The 22,448-nt window shown below is 42.4% G+C and overlaps 1 protein-coding gene across 1 annotated transcript in view; it reads left to right on the top strand.

Moving 5' to 3' along the window:
* Positions 1 to 22,448, top strand: part of LOC137368854 (DDRGK domain-containing protein 1) — a 99,690-nt gene that overhangs the window by 56,889 nt on the left and 20,353 nt on the right. Inside the window, exons 2-4 of the mRNA XM_068029064.1 lie at positions 3,115 to 3,267; positions 8,237 to 8,349; positions 11,683 to 11,784. Of these exons, the coding sequence (XP_067885165.1) occupies positions 3,115 to 3,267; positions 8,237 to 8,349; positions 11,683 to 11,784 (368 nt within the window). The remainder of the gene's footprint in view (positions 1 to 3,114; positions 3,268 to 8,236; positions 8,350 to 11,682; positions 11,785 to 22,448) is intronic.

Raw genomic sequence — 22,448 nt, 5'->3', positions numbered from 1 at the left:
TGTTATCTCTTGCCCCACCCCCGCTTTATTTGCTTAAAATCTATTACATTTCTAACCCTTGCCAGTTCTGATGAAAGGTCACTGGCCGGAAATGCTAACTCTGCTTCTCTCTGCACAGATGCTGCCGGACCTGCTGAGTATTTCCAGCTTTCTTGTTTTTGTTTCAGATTTCCAGCATCTGCAGTATTTTAATTTTATTTTGATGTACAAAAAGACCTGGGTGTCCTCATCAATCAGTCACAGAAAGCTAACCTGCATGTGCAGCAAGCAATTAGGAAGGCTAATGGTATGTTCGCCTTTATCGCAGGAGGATTTGAGTACAGGAGTAACGAAGTCTTGCTTCAATTGTATAGAACCTTGGTTAGACCGCACCTGGAGACTGTGTGCAGGTTTGGTCCCCTTACCTTAGGAAGGATATTATAGCCACAGAGAGAGTGCAACGAAGGTTCAACAGACTTGTTCCCGGGGTGGCGGAACTGTCTTATGAAGAGAGATTCGGGAATCTGGGCCGATATTCTCTAGAATTTCGAAGAATGAGAGGTGATCTCATTGAAACCTACAAAATACTTAAAGGGATAGATGGGGTAGATGCAGGTATGATGTTTCCCCTGGTTGGGGAGTCTAGAACCAGGGAACACAATTTCAAAATAAGGGGAAAGCCACTTAGGACAGAGATGAGGAGAAATTTCTTTACTCAGAGGGTTGTGAATCTTTGGAATTCTCCACCCTAGAGGGCTGTGGAAGCTCCGTCATTGAGTATGTTTAAAGCAGAGATTGACAGATTTCTAAATACAAATGACATAAAAGGATATGGGAATAATGTGGAAAAAAGGCACTGAAATGGATGATCACCCATTATCGCGTTGAATGGTGGAGCAGGCTTGATGGACTGAATGGCCTACTCCTGTTCCTATGTTCCAACCTCAATGCCATATTCCTGCACTATCTCTTGATGTCATTAGCAACTAGAAATTTATTGATCTCTGTCTTGAACTTACTCAGTGACTGAGCTTCCACCACCCTCTTGGGCAGAGAATTCCAAAGATTCACCACCCTCTGAGTGAAGAAGTTCCTCCTCATCTCAGTTCTAAATGGCTTGCCCATTATTCTGATGTGTAATGGGGGTTACACATGAGATTGAGTCTGAGCAATAGGGAATTAGGAAGCAGGGACTGTAGAGTTGAATTTTAACCTGATTTTAGTCACTGCACCATTGGTGGCTGTGCCTTCAGCTGCATAAGCCCTAACCTCTGGAATTCCCTCCCTTTAGCTCTCTATCTTTCTACCTTGCTTTCCTTCTTAAAGACACTCCTTACAACCAAGCTTTTGGTCATACAGCTCTGATGTCTCCTTATGTGGCTTGCTGTCATATTTTGCTTTTTAATGTCTCTGTGAAATGTCTTGGGATGTTTTATTACATCAAAGCCACGACATACATAAAAGTTGTTGCAAGAGAAGGAGGTTGCATAGATAGGGAGGAGTGAGGCAAAGAAATCAAACATGAGATGAGAATTTCAATGTTCAGACCTACCCACTGTATGGCATCACATTTAGCCAGTGGGATGTAGCTCAAGATTCTTCTTGACCTTAAGAACCAGAAACTTCAGATTGCCTATTCTAATTAGTAGAACTGCTATGGTGCAAATGCGATACTTTGGGACAAATAGCGCTGGCCTGGTTGCCTTCAATGACTTAGGTACCACACTGTAATTCCCTGACACTGAAAGGCCATGTTTGCAAAAGGAAAACCCATAACAAGAGACAAAATTCAGATGTGTCAACTCAATGTGACTTTTATTCCAGCGTTTTCAGGGAACTGTCTAGAAATTTCGATTAGAAAATTTACAGGAAGGCAGTGGTAACCACTGCAGTTAGTAAAGTAAAGAATGGAAAACACTGACAATATGGTCCACCAGCATCTGAGAAATAGATTAATGGGTATTATTAATCTGCTGAGTGGGGTATAGCAGGATTTGGGTGGGACTTCTATTTTACAGGCTGCCTGATTTTTATTTTGCATTTCCATTGTTCCTGGTCATTTATTGGCGAAAATGAAGAGTCAGTTGAATAGCAAGAGGCCAGGCCTTAGATCTGATCATTTGTGCCTCAGGTGTCTTTGCAGTGTTTTCTAATTGTACTACTCTGAGCTAAGGCTTTAGTATTCTCTTTCGATGGTTCACCTTTTTATCTTTTGATTGAAGTCACTTTTTTTCTTGTAAAAGAATTTTTAACCCCCCTCCCCAGAGTACAGCGGTTGTACTCTGCAGTGGTGGACTGCAGCGGTTCAAGATGGCAGCTCAACACCACCTTCTCAAGGGCAACTAGGGTTGGGCAATAAATGCTGGCCTGGCCATTGACGCCTACATCCCATGAATGAATAAAAAAAAATGCTTTCCTGTTGAAGCTGTAAATTAAACAATATATTTATTCACATCTGGAAAGCCTTCAAGAATCAATGTCTCATTTGAGTGGTTTTCAGAACTATTGTAAAATGCTCTCATATGAGAAATGTGGGAATAATTGAAACTGGTGAAACTAGAAACAAATGTGAAAATGTTTTCTGATTACTAACACAACATGCTAATCATCTGAAATAAATACAGAAAATGCTGAAAATACTCAGCAGGTCTGGAGAGAGAAACAGTTAACGTTTTAGGTCTGTGACCTTTCATCAGAACTCAGTATTTTGTTTTTGCGTGATGCTAGTTATCTGTTTGTATTGATTTGAAAAATCTATCCCTAAACATACTAGTCACAAAATATTTCAATTATCCATTTGTAAATTTTTCATCATCTAATCTAATCTGAAAATACTTGTGCTTCACTGGCCCCCGTAGTGTCACATATCAGTCATTCTTTTGTCTCTTTCCTGAGAGTCTACACATGCTGATGATGAAACAAATTACATCTCAAAAAATAAATCAATTTTTTAAAAATACCTAGAATAATTTTGAGTTTACATGTGAGCTCTTGATCTTTTGTTGAATTTAGATAGCTTGCCAGCATTCAGATCTGATCATTCATTTCTCTCTTATACCTGTACAATTTAAGAGTATTTGATATGGATGGTATGCTGTTTTTAACGATTTTTGTCCTTTTTCTTTGCCACCCAAGCGGATCGGAACCAACAGCGAAATGTAGCGGCTGCTGTTGGAAGGCCTCAGCCTTTTAATGAAGACCGACCGGCAGGTGCGCCTAGGATACGACGCAATCTCAGGAACAGATTTCTGGCTCGGAGAATTCTGGAAGCTGAACAGGAAGCCCAAGGTAATTTTTCAGCACAAATATAACTGTGATAATTTCTCTCTTTTTTAAATGGGGCATGCTTTGAGTTCTGCAAATTGACAGGTGCCGGAAAGAAATACCAATCTGTTTTTATTGATTAACCAATGTGAACAGCTCAGGTCCATTCTGTGCAAAAGTATGATGGAGGAAAGAAGATACTCCAAATCATGGCACTTTGTGATTTGAGTTTTAAAACTGTGCAGGTTGTAGAAGGAAGGAAAGACTCATTTTCTTGAATTTTAGAGTAGTCGGGCAAGTCTTTGGTTTCAAATCTTTAGCTATACTAGTTCTTTATTACGACTTAGGAGAGATGTGGGGGGCCCCAAGAGGCTCACAGTACTATTATCTGGTGGCCACATTGTTGATTAAACTCCTAAGTGCTGCCTGTTTCAGTGCTGTGTGCTTGATGTGTTTTAGCCCATGCAAGTGGTTACTATGTGATGCAAAGATTACATTTTGTATAATCAAGTGGAAAGATTCATTAAAATTATAATATGCTGGGCTAGTGGTTGTGGTAACAGACTAGTAATCTAGTGACCTCAAATCCTACTGTGGCAATAAATCTGGTGATTTGTGGGCTAGCACCAAGAAAGAAAAGCTTCTGGATTGTTGTTAACATCTCAACTGGTTCACTCAAGTTCTTCAGGGAAGGAATCGTGCCACCCCTACCTAGTCTGGACTACATGTGACTGTCGTCCTATACTGTGTGGTTAACTCTCAATGCCCTCAAGGCAACTAGAGATGGACTTGCTGGTGTCAAAAATAAAATTTACTAAATTTACAAGAATTAAAATACCACAAACCTTGAGCAAAGTCAGAGATTAGACAAACTTGCCTTCATGTGAGATTGAATATGTGAAACAGTTGGGGTAAATTGGCATCAATGGATTGTATCTGTTGAGAAGAGCTATTGTGCAGTTAATGAGCAGGGGAACCAAAATACTTTGCTAGAGGGTGGGGAAAATGGAAGGCCAGGCCAATCTGGGCTGACATTCTATATGTCCTGATTGTCGGGGGAAGGTGCCTGGCAACAGTTGATTTGTTTATCTGTCTTGTGATTTTGCTCTGACCTAAGAAATACGAGTGACAAAAAAAATTGTTTCAACCCATGAAAGATAAACTTGCATTTTTACCCATTCTATTTAATAAGTGGATACTGAATGTAACTTAAATGTTATGTTGGAATGTAGGAATCTCAGTAACTGTAACAGAGTGAAGGAAAAGTTATGGAGTTGCGACATGATTTGGTAATAGCCTATGTTAATTCTGAGCACTCTAGAGGGTGTTCTGTGCTAACAAATGGCAATTTCAACACACATTTTCCAGGTGATGACTGTTGTTGATAGTTGAGACTGTAGGCTGGCTGAATGAGCACGTGGAATTGCTGAGTAAAGAATCTCCACTGATGCATTTTCATTGTATGAATATAATATTGTTTATATAGGCGGTACTTCTGAGTAACTGATGACTTGTTCGCAAAACAAGGTCACGTAGATTGGCTGCATCAACTCCCTCACTGCCTTTTTATTCCATCAACTGGAAACAACAGTGGGCAGCTGTTAGCTAGGAAAATGTTTACTGAAAAATGATTATTCACAAAAAATAATTTGCATGAGCTTTGAGCTCGTGTTATATTTTTGGATGAGTTGCTAGTAAGGCAGCTTCCAGCCGTTAGTCATTCAGTACAAGGATTTTCATTTACTTATTTTAGTCAGTAACTGCAACAGTTGCCTGCATTTCACAACCCACCCATTCTCATACTTACAGCTGTGGGCTTACAGTGTACTGTACTTGGGTAATGAAACCATTATTAAAGATGGGACATAATGTCAGCTTGTACAACTTTGTACTGCATTTTAGATGCCACACTGTTTCTGCTCTTAGCCTCTCAGCTCAGGTTAATTATATGTGCCTTATGCTTTACCTTAGACATTTTATGTGTATGCAGATAGACACCTGGGGTTATGTGTTCTGTAAAATTATTGGTTGAGATAATTGTTTCCCCCCCCCCCTCCCCGATTACATTTAGCTATTTAATTTTGTAGACACTTAATGAGAAACCAAGATTTGTGTTTATTATACTTTGAACACAAGTTAACTTCAATTTAGGGAGGTGGTAAGTGCCTAACATACAATTATCCTTAACCCTCTTTATGCACAACTGCATCTCCTGCCCCTCCCCCTTTTTCTTATACTTTTGTCTATTGCTATCTTTCTTTGCTAACCTGTTCCTTTATCTATAGCTTGCAAATTTTCTCCTATTTCTCTCTCCGCTGCTTATTTTTCCATTTTCTGTGTTTCTCTTTTTTTTGCTGTTCTCCTTCAACATTTCTATATAGATTATTGCATTTAAAAAAAAATACAGCATTCCTATTTTTACATTCCCACACAAAATTCTGCAGTCACTGTGGAGGATAGGATGATCTTAAATCTGTACATTCATCTGGCTATGAAGCATACAAAAGCAGTTTGGGTCCTATTGTTCCCCTCTTGCTATGAAAATTATCGAATCTTCTGGGATTATTCACTTTGATAGCTCAGTGAGGGCAGAACATTCCTGGGTCAGTGCTCATTCTCTGCCAACTTGAAAAATTACTTTATCGATTTAAAAAATAATTGCCTAACATGAAAGCAAGAACTGAGTTAAGAATAAGGGTCAAAGATTTCAATGAACTAGTTGTCTCCTTGTAGAGTTCAATCTTTTCTATAGTGATAGAAACGCCTGTGCTTGAAATAAATATGGTAACTCATCTTTAGGGACAGGATTATCAAGGGTCTGTTGGCAGTGTAGCTTCAGTACCTCAGCTACTGAGTCTAATACAAGTACTTTTTCTTTTTGATTTCAACAAAATGTACTCTGTTTTGGCCAACCTAAAACAAACTACTGTGGCCATTTATGACATGGTACCCAGGCTGTCAGGATGCTCTCTACTGGTGGTTTGGATGGGGAGGAGAGAGGGAAAACTGGAAATGGTAATGTGACATTTCTCCTCTAGTCCTCTCTTGAAGATGTCGACCCCCAACTGGGATAAAGTTTTCTGTGCATCACTCACCCTCTTGCACATCAACTAAATGGCTATTCTTAATGTGTGAGCCTACACAATGAATGTTGGTAGGCTAGCCAACTGTTATTGGCATCACAGTCAAACCTGTCCAGTATCCACGTAGGTGAACTTTTAATAGGGTTACTGGACAGTGATCGGGAACAGTCATTTTCATCTCCTTAATCCAGGCCTCTGAAAAAATTGTGTCCCTGCTTCCTCTCCAGATACAATTAGCTAACTTTGCACAGACAGAGGATTGAATCCAGACTTCCCTGGTCTGTGTGGCTCAACTACTCACTGTTCTAATCAATCGAATCAGCATGACCTCATTAAAAATTCCCTTAGCCCATGGGATAGATGGCAATGTATTAAAATGGATTGGCCAATTGTTTTTGGTATACAGCGGTGTGTAGTAGTGCATGGGCAGGTATCTGGTTGGCAGTTACCAGTGGAATACCAGAAGGTTCAGTGTTGGGCCTGCTTAATTTTTATAAATGATTAGAGGAAGGGATTCTGCCCAAATTGGTGAACAATAATGAATTGGGATCAGTGGCAAATGATGAATGTCAATGTGCATTAATTTTAAAGACCAAGAAATGGCAGATCCAATTTAATACAGGGAACTGGCAGGTTATTAGATGTGGCAGAGAGATTAATGTGCATGATGTGCTAAATGGAAATCTACTTCAGTTATCAGAGCTGGAGAGTCAGTATAACTATTAACACAATGTTCCTAGGCTGTTTTCCTTTTTTTAAAAAAAATAAGCAGAATGCTGGGCTGCATTATAAGTCCAGAGAGGCCATTTTAAAATTGTATTTGGCCTTAGTGGGTCCACAGCTGGAGTATTGCATGCAGTTTTGTTCTACCGATTTGAAAAATGATGCTCAGTTGTTGAAGGGAGTACAGAGAAGAAGAGCTACATACCTGGTCCCAGAACTTAAGGAAATGACATATGAGAAAATATTGACTTAATTTAAAGCTAAACTAAAAGAGACATTCTCATTTCTGTTGTCTGAATAATCCTGTTACTCCATTACTGCCCCTCTGCAGCACATCTCAACTCATTTGTTTACCTGAGTGCATTTGCCCATAAGAGTATATTGGAGTTATTCAGGCCATGGAAATGAGAAAGTCCCTTTTAGTTATGGAGTGAGTAAACATTGCTTTAAATTAATCATTTTCCAATTGTATGCTGTGTCTAAAAAGTACAAATGCAATGCAAAATACTCAGTTTCACAGGTAAATAATGCACAGGATGTGAAAAACAAATTGTTAGTACTGTTACTGTTGGTTTGTATAAAATAGAAGCCAATATACTTCTATGGATATATATCCCTTAGGATGACAGATGAGTGAAGCAGAGGTGCAGAGATCCAGTAATGGAATAGGGTTATTCAGACCGTGGAAATGAGAAGTTTAGTTATTACATCAGCAAACACAGCTTTACGTTAAGCCCTTTTCAGATTGTCTGATGTAACACCTAAACAAAAGTACAGCAATGACTTTGCAGTCTTTTTTAAGTGAGACCCATATAATATATTGACTATAATCTGGAAATGTTGTGCACTTCAATCAATAATTTTTGCTGCAAGTCCCATGGGGTGGATACGAGCAATTTCTGTAGTTACAGTGCCCTGTTTAAAACATTATTTTGCTGCATGCTCCAAAACCATGCCCAATATACTTATATTTTCTTTTAACATTTAACAATTTGTCATGTCATGCAATCATTATTATCCTAAGGCCAGTTTTGTACTTCTGTTAGAAAAATGCTAATATAAGGTTGTTAATCCAAGAACTCATTTTGCTTTGCATTGTGGTAGGGTGCATTTGGATGTTTGAAAGTGTTCTCCATTTGCAGTTCAAAATTTAGATCACATGTATTTGTTTTCTGTTTGCTGCACAGTTGAAGAAGTGGAAGCAGAAAAAGATAGTGCAGAATTTCAATCGCAAGGCAAAATTGGAGCCAAAAAGCAGCGGAAATTGGAAGAGAAAGAACAGCGGAAAGCACAAAGAGAGGTTAGACACAGTTGTTTTTTTTTATTTCTATCGCTTGCATTGCATTAGCCAGTTGACATTGTATTTAAGTTTAGTGGCCTAATGAGCAAGTGATTCCAATTTGTAAATGATGCATCAAACTATGCATTTTTCACAGGTTCCCCGAAGTGCTCAGTTGGCAAGTACAATCTGTAGCGTAAAGCAGAGTTGCAGAAACAAAGATCTGTGCCTAGTTTGCTGACTTCAGTAAGGGCAATGGTGTAGGCACTAAAGGTGTTCTTGGTGTCTGTGGGCCATGATAGAGATAAGTACACCAGGTTCCTACTTCTCTGCAAGTACTTGGAACAGATGTTTCTGGGAGCCTTGGCCAATATTAACTCTGCCTTCCTTTTTAGAGCTCAAGGCTACTGAGACCAATTACGACCAACACCCTCTCTCACCCCGCCCACCACCTCTCACTCCCTGGCCTCCAACCCCAATTAACTGTTAAGTTCTATAATTTGGGTTATGTAAGAGAGGCAGTTTATGCATCTTCTCCCTCCATGTACACTTCTAAACAGGGCTACCGTATCCCAATAGCAGAATCATAGACTCTTTGGGCTGAATTTTACCAGACCGCTGAATTTGGGGGTCGTGGTGGCGGTTGGGAGGGTGGGGGTTAATATTTCCGGGAGAGGCCCACCATAACCCCCGACGCTGGGAAGGCACCGCTGCATTTTATTGGGTGCAGTGAGGACTCGGTGCGGCCCCAGTGGGGCCTTCATTTTAATATTAAAATCAAATTAAATAAATACAAATTACTTTACCTTAACCCCATGGCCGTCCCATGCTGAAATTCCAGCTGGTGGCCAGAATTCTCACGTCTTCGGATGTCCGAACAGAAGTACACGAGGCGTGACATTGGTGGGGAGGGGTGAGGACTGAAATTTTCTGGGTGGGTTTGGGGGTGGGGGGGGTGGTGGTGGTGCGGGGGAGAAACGGTGAAAACCATTCTGATTGGTGATGGGAATGGTGGGAAGGAGTTGAGGGTCAAAGGTGCTGAAGTTGGGGGTTGAAAGTTAGTCATAGTGAAAGGTGGATTTTTTGGGGGAAGGGTCATTTTATTTATTGTTTACTCAGTTGGGGTGGGGGTGGGAGAGGAGTTTCAAAGTTACATTTAAATTTCATTTCCACTTATAATTGCAGTGGTACCTTTAAATATTATAATTACCTGAAGAGCTTGAAGCCCTTTAAAAATGGTACCGGATGCCATTGCCGGGGACAGAGCAGTTGCCCCCCTCTACATCATCGGAGGCAGCCGTTCTGCCCCCTCCATTTAAGTCAGCTCCCATGTGAAATATCGCGGGGGCTCAGCAGTGGACAAGTCGCATGTGCGCCGCGCCTTCTTTCAAGCTCGCCGCTAAGAACGGCGGCGAGCTTATTAAATTCTAGCGTCTAGAGTTCTGCTTTTGAGATAAGTGAGCCTGTGGTACTGGTGTTAACATGGTGTGATGGTCCACAGAACAGCTCTACAGTGGTCCAAGTTAAACAAACCACTGGCAAACTGCTTTTTTTATCTTCTATGGTCTGTGGAAACTCTTGTAGGATGTTTTGACTCACAGTTTCGAGTCTTCCTCTGCCTGTTATTGAGTTTCAATCCCAGGGGAATAGTTTGCATGCAACGTGGAAAGAAATAGGGCTGTAACTCTACCTCATTGATTTGGTTTAAGCAAGTATTTTAGGTCAACCGTTTTAAGGAATTCATCAAAAGAGAGACCCCTAGTATAAACATGTTGGACAATGATTAAAAGCCCTTCAGAAGAACAAGTGGGACACTGCATCTGTAACGATTGGATGAGGGGGAGGATATTGCAATATTATTTGACTATGATGGAATATCAGTTGGTAAAATAGTTTAAGTGTGATGTAAAATTAAACTTTTATGACCTAGCTGCCTTTGTGTCAAAAATAAAGAGGGGGAATGCAGATGATCGGGTGACTATCCTTTTAACAGAATTAATTATTTACTCTCAAAATAGATTCTCTGCCCAAAGTTGTAATCTGTGTGCAGTGATGTGGAAGAACTGAGCTTGAACTTTGCATTTTTAGTGTCTTGGGCCACTTATATAAATTATATTATATGTTTTATCATGCTCTTCTATTGAAGACCCCTGAATAATCAGTTTTACACTGGGGACCATTTCTACCTGGATAACTGTCTGCAATAGAGTCAACAGGCTAACAAAAAGGAAGGCAGTGCCGCTATCTACCTGACTCAAGACTAGGTTATTCAAAATTACATGTTGATTAGAATGTCAGCCAGAGAATTCAGTTGATAAGCTATCAGACTGTGTATCCATTTATACATAATAAAGTGAGGTTTTCTCTGGAACGTAATAAAGCAGATTCTGCTACATTTGTCTCTCTATTGTACATTTATTCTGCCGAATCATAGGCCAGAATTTTACACCATCCCAGCGAGCCGGATGGTGGTGGTGGTGGGGTGGGGAGGTAAAATGGAGTAGGAGGCTCCGGGAGGCCTTCCTGAGCCCTCGTGCCTCCGTCCCAATTTACATAGGGTGGGGGCAATAAACGGGTCGCCCGCCCCAGGCCAATCAAGGCCCTAAGTTGCCAATTAACGGCCACTTAAGGGCCTTCGCCCACCTCCACATGGATTTTACCCATGGCAAGTGGGTGCCCTGGAGCCTGAAAAGGCCGCCCGGTAAAAGCTGGCGGCCTCTCAGCGCCCTGGGGGTGGGCCCTGACAATTGGGCACAGGGTGCCCGATTGAGGGCCGCCCCCGCTTCCCCAACCACCCCCAGGAACCAAGATGCCCCTATTCCCCCCCAAACGACCACTCTTGCCTCACCGGGGCCCGACCGATTACCCCCAGCGAGGCAACCAAAGCTCACCTTGGATCCCGGCTCCCGGGCATCCTCTTCGGTCAGCTGGGCTGCAGTCCCAGCAGCGCCACTGGGAGCAGTGGCCACTGCTGGGACTAAGAGCTGCCGGCCTGCAGCTCAATGAGGCGGGACTTCCTCCCTCAAGCGGATGGAAGTCCCGCCATGGAACAATTAAAGCCTGGGGACCTGTAAAATGCGGGACGGATCCCCAGGCTAGGCGGAAGCGGGTTCACCACCGTCTTTTACGTCGGTGGCCAGCTCCCGTCCGCCCAACGTAAAATCCAGCCCATAATGTCTACAAAAACAAGTGAGGTGGTTTTCAAATGTATATTTAGGAAACACTGTGCCACGCAAGTCAGTAAGAACTTTGTCAATCAAATTCTTTATGTAGTTCGGCCAGGATGAGCTCTGAGGCTATTTCTGAATTGATCCGACTCTGATCTGCTCCAATTTTATTTTATTTCATATAAAGGTTGAAGAAGCAGATCGAGAGGAACGACGAAAATTGCAACTGAAGAGAGATGAAGACAGGAAAAGAGACGAGGAACGATTACGACTTGAAGAGCAGCGAAAAGTACGAAGTGTTTTGTGTTTTAATTTCCTCCATTAAGTTCAGCTGACAGTAGCCATTTCTTCATAGAGCACAAGTCTTGACAAATAATGTGTTCTTATCTTAAGAAAAATAAATTGGTGGTTGAAACCTGTCTTCTACAGTGCAGAGAGACAAAGAGCAGCTGTGAAACCACATCTACAGTAAAGGAGACTGGTTTGGATTGTCAGCATATTGGAGCAAAAACATGTTGCGCCTCTTTTAGCAGCATCACAGCAGTGAGGGACAATTGGCAGTTCACTGTCCTACTTTTCCAACTGGAGAACTGAAGATGGGATTGACAGGTCACATGTTTGCTTCCCCATTTAGCTGCAGAGGGTGAATAATCTAGCAAGGTTTGTATTTAAAAAGAGTGACAGAGGAAGTTCATGCCCTGGTGGAAAAAATCTCTTTTTTTTTAAAGAGAGGAGAGGTCTGGTAAGGCAGTGTGCTAGTATATAGACTATCTGTTTCATGAAATGATAAGGTGTGGATGCTTGTAATTCCCCACAATGTTGATGACCTTTCATTAGAACTTTTATCACTCAGTTCTGGTGAAAGGTCAAACCTGTTGAGTATTTCCAGCATTTTCAGTTTTTGTTTCTGAATTCCAGCATTCACAGTATTTTGCTTTTGTCCCCACAATGCTGGTTTGGTTATCAATCGAAGGCAGGAATGGAGTTAAGTCAAGATGCTTCCCTATAGGGGAGAGAATGGAAACATTGAACAGAGGTTCAACCTTGGAGCATGTTCTCATATCTAGAAACTGGCTGAAACAACATTGACTCAACATTGGCCAACTCTCATTTGGGGAAATGGTGTAGGCACAGGATAACCTAAAGAGTGGTTAAAATAGGAAGGAAATGAGATGAAGGGTGGCAAAGGGGAAACTGTCCTCAGTGAAGTATATGTTTGGCATGGGATGAACTTTGGGAGTGGATTCTCAATTGATCCAACTCTGACCTAATGTATTTGTTTTCAGAGTTCTATCTATCTGGATACAGGTAATGCAGATGATCAGTTGAAGTAAACACAACATAGCTCACAATTTTTATGAAGAGGAAAAAGCCATTAGTCTATCATTTTCAATTGAGCTCCGATACCTTCACGTGATATCCCTGCACACACACACACTGGCGAGCGTGCCGACACGTGCTCAGGCAGAGTTGTTTTTTGAACTGATTTATCCTATTCACTGTTATTCCCTAGTATCATGAGTCAGTTACTCTTCTGATGAAAAGTCATCGACCTGAAATGTCAGCTCTGCTTTGCTCTCCACAGATACGGCCTGACCTGCCAAGTATTTCCAGCACTTTCCGTTTTTTTCCCCCCCAGATTTCCAGCATTCCCGCTATTTGGCTTTTGTACTCTTCTGTTTTGATGTGTGTTTGCATCAAAAATATTTAAATCATAACAAAGAAAAGCTGTTGCCCTTAGTTAATGGTACAAAGACTAGGTGACGTAGATATAAGGTTTAAAGCAAACGATGCATGAGGAATAACTTTTGCACAGCGAATGGTAATGACCTGGCACTCGCTGTCTACAATGGTGGTGGAAGCAGAGACGATTCATGATTTTGAAAGGAAATTGGATGGGCACTTGAGGGAAATAAACTTGCAGGATTTATGGGGATAGTGCAGGGGAATGGGTCTAACTGAAGTGCTCGACAGAGAGCCAACATGGACTCAGTGGGTCGAATGATCTCCTTCTGTGCTGTAATGACTCCATGAATGAGACAGCACTTTGCTGAAGCAATTGTCAGGTTGTAGATTTTCCACATGTCCTCTAATGCAATGGGCTATACCAAACTTTACCAGACAGAAGTCAGTTCCTTTTTTATAAAAATATGATGAATATTCAACTATTAATTTTGAAAATCATGTTGACATTTAAGTTGTCGTGTTTTTTATGCTTACTTAAAAAAAAAAATTAGAGGTTACATAGTGATTTAAAGGCCATTAAAAAGTGTAGATTTTTAATTCTGGTTTGTTTCATATCAAAATTAAAAACTTTGTGGTAAAGTGTGGCAAAAGTACATTTTTTTTTGCACAGTTGTGCATCCATTTTTGTTTTTGTACGTCTGTTAGTGGAGGCGGACAATACCCACAGTTTTGCAACTGCCACTCGTGGTATGATTCTGAGTGGGTGTTGCTCTGAGCACCTAGGTTACAATACGTAGGTCAGCAATAATGTTTCCAAGTGCTCAAATGACCTAACATCAAACCACTCACTGTGGGAGATATGTTACAGCTATAGTACGTTGAAGGAAGCCAATTAATTCACTTGCTTAACTTTTTAATAAGACGATCTTTAAAATGCCTAGGATAGTGCTTCATTACACGAATTGTTAAAGCCCCAGTCCAGACATATTTTAGACTGACAGGCCAGTGCAGCATTTAGGGAGTGCTGCACTGTCTTGAGGTGCTGCTTTTTGGATGAGACGTTATACTGAGGTCTTGTCTGCTCTCAGGTAAATGTAAAATTTCCATACTGCTATTCTCCCAGTTACCTTGTCCCTCAACCAGCATCACTGCCCAGATTATCACATGATTGATCTCAGTGCTCTATGTGGTACATCTCTGTGCAAATTGTAGAACAGCAGAATCCTTGATGTAAAAGTAGACTTTACTGGGGTTTTTTTTTTTTAGTTTTACTTAAACTTTCCCCTAATTGAGTAAAGGCCCCCCCCCCACCACCCATTTAGACCTTAACATAAGTGTTATTTTTGACATCATGACAATCATATTGAAATTACATTTTTTTTTTATGTTGCTGTGGAATTAATAGCTTGAGGGAAAACACTCCACTTCTAACTTAAAATAATATTAGCAAATGTACGAACATACGAAGCACGAGTAGGCCACTCGGCCCCTTGAGCCTGCTCTGCCATTCAATACGATCATGGCTGATCTGATTGTAACCTCTACCTCACATTTCTGCCTACCCCCAATAACCTTTCACCCCCTTGCTTATCAAGAATCTATCTACCTCTGCCCTAAAAATATTCAAAGACTCTGCTTCCACTGCCTTTTGAGGAAGAGAATTCCAAAGACTAATGACCCTCTGAGAGGAAAAATGTCTCCTCATCTCTGTCTTAAATGGGCGACCCCTTATTTTTAAGCAGTGACCCCCAGTTCGAGATTCTCCCACAAGAGGAAACATCCTTTCCACATTCACCCTGTCGAGACCCATCAGCATCTTGTATGTTTCAATCAGTCGCTGCTTACTCTGCTAAACTCTAGCAGATACAAGCCTAACCTATCAAACTTTTCCTCATAAAACCACCCGCCTATTCCAGGTATTAGTACAGTAAACCTTCTTTGAACTACTTCCAATGCATTTACATCCTTCAATAAGGAGACCAATACTGTACACAGTACTTCTGATGTGGTCTCACCAATGCCCTGTATAACTGAAGCATAACCTCCTCCATACTTTTGTATTCAATTTCCCTTGTAATAAATAACATTCTATTAACTTTCCTAATTACTTGCTGTACCTGCATACTAACTTTTTGCGATTCATGCACTAGGACACACAGATCCCTCTGCATCTCATAGCTCTGCAATCTCTCACCATTTAGGTAATATGCTTTTTTATTCTTCCTGCCAAAATGGACAATTTCACATTTTCCCACATTATACCCCATTTGTCAGATCTTTGCCCACTCGCTTAACCTATCTATATCCCTTTGTACCCTCCTTATGTCCTCTTCACAAGTTACTTTCCTACCTATCTTTGTGTCTTCAGCAAATTTAGCAACTATACCTTAGGTCCCTTCATCCAAGACGTTTATATAAATCATAAAAAGTTGAGGCCCCAGCACTGATCCCTGTGGCATACATAGTCATAGAATTATGCAGCACAGAATCAGGCCCTTCGGCCCATCGTGTCCGTGCGGCCATCAAGCACCTAACTATTCTAATCCTATTTTCCAGCACTTGGCCAATAGCCTTGTATGCTATGGTGTTTCAAGTGCTCACCTAAATACTACTTAAATGTTGTGAGGGTTCCTGCCTCTCCCACCTCTTCAGGCAGTGTGTTCCAGATTCCAACCACCCTCTGAGTGAAATTTTTTTTTCTCAAATCCCTCTAAACCTCCTGCCCCTTAGCTTAAATCTATGCCCCCTGGTTATTGACCCCTCCACTAATGGAAAAAGTTTCTTCCTATCTAACCTATCAATGCCCCTCATAATTTTGTATACCTCAATCATGTCCCCCCTCAGCCTTCTCTGTTCGAAGGAAAACAACCCTAGCCTTTTCAGTCTCTCTTCATAGCTGAAATGCTCCAGCCCAGGCAACATTCTGGTGAATCTCCTCTGCACCCTCTCCAGTGCAATCACATCCTTCCTATAGTGTGGTGCCCGAAACTGTACACAGTACTCCAGTTGTGGCCGAACTGGCGTTTTATACAGCTCCATCATAACCTGCCTGCTCATATTCTATACCTTGGCTAATAAAGGCAAGTATCCCATATGTCTTCCTAACCACCTTATCTACCTGCTGCTGCCTTCAGTGATCTATGGACAAGTACACCAAGGTTCCTCTGACCTTCTGTACTTCCTAGGGTTCTACCATCCATTGTATATTCCCTTGCCTTGTTAGTCCTCCCAAAATGCCTCACCTCACACTTCTCAGGATTAAATTCCATTTGCCACTGCTCTGCCCATCTTACCAGCCCATCTATATCGTCCTGTAATCTAAGGCTTTCCTCCTCACAATTTATGACACCAGTTTTCGTGTCATCTGCAAACTTACTTATCATGCCTCCTATATTCACGTCTAAATCATTAATGTACGCTACAAACAGCAAGGGTCCCAGCACCGATCCCTGTGGTACACCACTGGTCACAGGCTTCCACTCGCATAAACAACCCTCAACCATCACTCTCTGCCTCCTGCCACTAAGCCAATTTTGGATCCACTTTGCCAAATTTCCCTGGATCCCATGGGCTCTTATCTTCTTGACCAGTCTCCCATGCGGGACCTTATCAAAAGCCTTACTGAAGTCCATGGAGACCTTATCAACTACTTTACCCTCATCTATATGTCTAGTCACCGCCTCAAAATTCAATCAAGTTAGTTAGACACGATCTCTCCCTGACAGAGCCATGCTGACTATCCCTGATTAATCCCTGCCTCTCCAACAAGTATACAGTTTTGGATACTGTTGGGGGGGATGGCCTATCAGGGGAAAACAGCAGCAGCAGCCAGAGCAGTGGCACCACGGCTGGCACTGTTGTTCAGCAGGGAGGGACAAAGCGCAGAAGAGCAATAGTTATAGGGGACTCTATAGTCAGGGGCACAGATAGGCACTTCTATGGACGTGGAAGAGACTCCAGGATGGTATGTTGCCTCCCTGGTGCCAGGGTCAAGGATGTCTCTGAACGGACAGGAGGCATTCTGAAGGGGGAGGGTGAACAGCCAGAGGTTGTGGTCCACATCAGTACCAATGACATAGGCAGGAAGAGTGATGAGGTCCTGCAGGGGGAGTTTAGGGAGTTAGGTAGAAAGTTAAAACACAGGATCTCTAGGGTTTTAATCTCGGGATTACTCCCTGTGCCACGTGCCAGTGAGGCTCGAAATAGGAAGATAGTGGAGCTAAACATGTGGCTGAACAGCTGGTGTAGAGGGAGGGTTTCAGATATCTGGATCATTGGGATCTCTTCAGAGACAGGTGGGACCTGTACAAGAAGGACGGGTTGCATCTAAACTGGAGGGGCACAAATATCCTGGCTGCGAGGTTTGCTAGCGTCACTCGGGAGGGTTTAAACTAGTGTGGCAGGGGGGTGGGAACCAGAGCAGTAAGACAGCAGGTGAAATAAATGAGGGGGAACTAGTAAATAAGGCCAGTAAGACTAAGAGGAATAGCAGGCAGGGAGATGTTGCGGAGCACAGCGGGACTGGTGGTCTGAAGTGCATTTGTGTCAATGCGAGAAGTATAACAGGTAAGGCAGATGAACTTAGAACTTGGATTAGTACTTGGAACTATGATGTTGTCGTTATTACAGAGACTTGGTTGAGGAAAGGACAGGATTGGCAGCTAAATGTTCCAGGATTTAGAAGCGTCAGGCGGGATAGAGGGGGATGTGAAAGGGGTGGGGGAGTTGCATTACTGGTTAAGGAGAATATCATAGCTGTACTGCGGGAGGACACCTCGGCGGGGTCATGCAGCGAGGCAATATGGGTGGAGCTCAGGAATAGGAAGGGTGCAGTCACGATGTTGGGGGTTTACTACAGGCCTCCCAACAGCCAGCGGGAGCTAGAGGAGCAGATATGTAGACAGATTTTGGAAAGATGTAAAGGTAACAGGGTTGTAGTGGTGGGTGATTCTAACTTCCCCAATACTGACTGGGACTCACTTCGTGCTAGGGGCTTGGATGGGGCAGAATTTGTAAGGAGCATCCAGGAGGGCTTCTTGAAACAATATGTAGATAGTCCAACTAGGGATGGGGCTGTAGTGGACCTGGTGTTGGGGAATGAGCCCGGCCAGGTGGTCGAAGTTTCAGTAGGGGAGCATTTCGGGAACAGTGATCATAATTCCATAAGTTTTAAGGTACTTGTGGATAAGGATAAGAGTAGTCCTCGGGTGAAGGTGCTAAATTGGGGGAAGGCTAATTATAACAATATTAGGCAGGAACTGAAGAATTTAGATTGGGGGCGGCTGTTTGAGGGTAAATCAACATCTGACATGTGGGAGTCTTTCAAACGTCAGTTGATTAGAATCCAGGACCAGCATATACCTGTGAGGAAGAAGGATAAGTTTGGCAAGTTTCGGGAACCTTGGCTAACGCGGGATATTGTGAGCCTAGTCAAAAAGAAAAAGGAAGCATTCGTAAGGGCTGGAAGGCTGGGAACAGACGAAGCCCTTGAGGAATATAAAGACAGTAGGAAGGAACTTAAGCAAGGAGTCAGGAAGGCTAGAAGGGGTCATGAAAAGTCATTGGCAAACAGGATTAAGGAGAATCCCAAGGCTTTTTCTCTGTATATAAAGAGCAAGAGGGTAACCAGGGAAAGGGTTGGCCCACTCAAGGACAGAGGAGGGAATCTATGTGTGGAGCCAGAGGAAATGGGCAAGGTACTAAATGAGTACTTTGCATCAGTATTTACCAAAGAGAAGGACTTGGTGGATGATGAGCCTAGGGAAGGGAGTGTAGATAGTCTCAGTCATGTCGTTATCAAAAAGGAGGAGGTGTTGGGCGTCTTGCAAAGCATTAAGGTAGATAAGTCCCCAGGGCCTGATGGGATCTACCCCAGAATACTGAGGGAGGCAAGGGAAGAAATTGCTGGGGCCTTGACTGAAATCTTTGTATCCTCATTGGCTGCAGGTGAGATCCCAGAGGACTGGAGAATAGCCAATGTTGTTCATTTGTTTAAGAAGGCGAGTAAGGCTAATCCAGGAAGTTATAGGCCGGTGAGCCTTACGTCAGTGGTAGGGAAATTATTAGAGAGGGTTCTTCGGGACAGGATTTACTCCCATTTGGAAACAAACAAACTTATTAGCGAGAGGCAGCATGGTTTTGTGAAGGGGAGGTCATGTCTCACTAATTTGACTGAGTTTTTTGAGGAAGTGACGAAGATGATTGATGAAGGAAGGGCAGTGGATGTTGTCTATGTGGACTTCAGTAAAACCTTTGACAAGGTCCCTCATGGCAGACTGGTACAAAAGGTGAAGCCACACACGATCAGAGGTGAGCTGGCAAGATGGATACAGAACTGGCTCGGTCATAGAAGACAGATAGTAGCAGTGGACGGGTGCTTTTCTGAATGGAGGGATGTGACTAGTGGTGTTCCGCAGGGATCAGTGCTGGGACATTTGCTCTTTGTAGTATATATAAATGATTTGGAGAAAAATGTAGCTGGTCTGATACGTAAGTTTGCGGACGACACAAAGGTTGGTGGAGTTGCGGACAGTGATGAGGATTGTCAGAGGATACAGCAGGATATAGATCGGTTGGAGACTTGGGCGGAGAAATGGCAGATGGAGTTTAATCTGGACAAATGTGAGGTAATGCATTTTGGACGGTCTAATGCAGGTGGGAAGTATACAGTAAATGGCAGAACCCTTAGGAGTATTGACAGGCAGAGAGATCTGGGCGTACAGGTCCACAGGTCACTGAAAGTGGCAACGCAGGTGGATAAGGTAGTCAAGAAGGCATACGGCATGCTTGCCTTCATCGGTCGGGGCATAGAGTATAAAAATTGGCAAGTCATGCTGCAGCTGTACAGAACTTTAGTTAGGCCACACTTAGAATATTGCGTGCAATTCTGGTTGCCACACTGCCAGAAGGACGTGGAGGCTTTGGAGAGGGTACAGAAGAGGTTTACCAGGATGTTGCCTGGTCTGGAGGGCATTAGCTATGAGGAGAGGTTGGATAAACTCGGATTGTTTTCATTGCAACGACGGAGGTGGAGGGGCGACATGATAGAGCTTTACAAAGTTATGAGCGGCATTGACAGAGTGGATAGTCAGAACATTTTTCCCAGGGTGGAAGAGTCAGTTACTGGGGGACATAGGTTTAAGGTGCGAGGGGCAAAGTTTAGAGGGGATATGCGAGGCAAGTTCTTTACACAGAGGGTGGTGAGTGCCTGGAACTTGCTGCCGGGGGAGGTGGTGGAAGCAGGTACGATAGCAACGTTTAAGAGGCATCTTGACAAATACGTGAATAGGATGGGAATAGAGGGATATGGTCCCCGGAGGTGCAGAAGGTTTTAGTTTCGGCAGGCATCAAGATCGGCGCAGGCTTGGAGGGCCGAATGGCTTGTTCCTGTGCTGTACTGTTCTTTGTTTTTTGTTCAACTGGAGATTAATCCTGTCCCTCGGAATCTTTTCCAATATTTTCCCAACCACTGATGTTAGACTCACGGCCTGTAATTACTTGGTTTATCACACGTTACATCTTGCCGATCAGTAAATGACCTATTTATGCCTACTCTCTGTTTCCGGTTAGCTAGATAATCTTCCATCATGCCAAAATGTTACCCCCTGCACCTTTTATTTTCTGCAGTAACCTTTGATGTGGCACCTTATCAAATGCCTTCTGGAAATCAATGTACAATACATCCACCGGTTCCCCTTTATCCACAGCACGTTACTTCTTCAATGAACTCTAATAAATTGGTTAAACGTGATTTCCCTTTCACAAAACCATGTTGACTCTGCCTGATTACCTTGAATTTTTCTAAGTGGCCTGCTATGATGTCTTTAATAATAGCTTCTAACATTTTCCCTCAGACAGGTGTTAAGCTAACTGTCCTGTAGTTTCTGGCTTTCTGTCTCCTTCCCTTTTTGAATAAAAGAGTTACTTTGGCTATTTTCCAATCTGATGAAACCTTCCCCGAATCTAGGGAATTTTGGAAAATTGAAACCAACGCATCAACTATTTCACTAGCTACTTCTTTTAAGACCCTACAATGAAGTCCATCAGGACCCGGGGACTTGTCAGTCTGCAGTGCCAACAATTTGTTCAGTTACACTTTCCTGGTGATTGTAATTTTCTTGAGTTCCTCCCTCCCTTCCATTTACTGATTTACAGCTATTTCTGTAATGTTACTTGTATCCTCTGTAGTGATGACCTAACGAGAGATTTAATAAAGCCCTTCCATAGTGTAATTTGATGTATACAGGAGTAATTTTAAGTAAAACGCACTTTTCCTGTGTAGACAATTATAAAAACCATTATGGTCTGTCCTCAGAATCTTTTAAGAAAGCACGTGGTTGCTTCCTGTATTGTGACACACGGGCATCATCTGCCAGTTCGAATGGCAGTTGCTGGTGGTAATGATAGATATCAACTCCAGTGATCTATAGCTTCACTGTAACTTAGTTGTTGAGAAGTGTAGGAAGCTGCCAATGTCACCCACCCTGTTGCTGTGCCACTCATGTTCCAGTGTAATCTTTTCCGTTTATTTCCTGATGTTTCCCTGTCATAATAGCAATTTGTATCTCTTTTTGTGCTGTGTGAAGTAGTAGCAGTTCACGACAGTCGAAAGTTGGAAAGTACAAAAGTTTGATGCTGTCTTATTGCAGTTGTCCGTAAGCAGAGCTCTTTAACAAAGGGGTAGTTTCTGCTTTGGGCACAATCAGGAAATCGCACCCAAAATACGCTTGAGATTGTGCTGGTTAGGTTAGAGTTCAAGTTTCCACTAAAACTCATTTGCATAATCATTTACGATTTTCAATGAACCAGTGCAATCAGGCAATATAATAGTTTCCTATTTTATTTCCATTAAAACATTTTCTTTGATGCATTTCAGTGTGGTAACCTGGTGCAGTTTTATTAATACAGCAGGAAAAGGGTATATCATCCAAATAGGCATCTTTAATAAGTGTGCTCAGCCTCAACAGGGCTGGGACCAATGTCCTCATGGGGAGGTTCACTAGTGTGGTTGGGGAGGGTTTAAACTAAATTAGCAGGTCTTTGAGTACCAGCATACGGAAATAGAAAAGATGAATAAGGTGCATAAAAGGGTAAGAGTGTTGGATCAGACTAGAGAAGGAAGTAGTTTCATTTTAGATAGGAACAGACTGAGAAGGACTACGAGGAATACAAAGACAATTTTAGAATGCATATATGTAAACACACTGAGTGTGGTGAATAAGGTTGGTGATCTACAAGAACAAATAGCCATTTGGGAATATGATCTAG

Source organism: Heterodontus francisci, chromosome 1, assembly GCF_036365525.1.
Source record: "Heterodontus francisci isolate sHetFra1 chromosome 1, sHetFra1.hap1, whole genome shotgun sequence".
Taxonomy (NCBI): domain Eukaryota; kingdom Metazoa; phylum Chordata; class Chondrichthyes; order Heterodontiformes; family Heterodontidae; genus Heterodontus; species Heterodontus francisci.
This window is presented reverse-complemented; position numbering and strand designations above follow the sequence as displayed.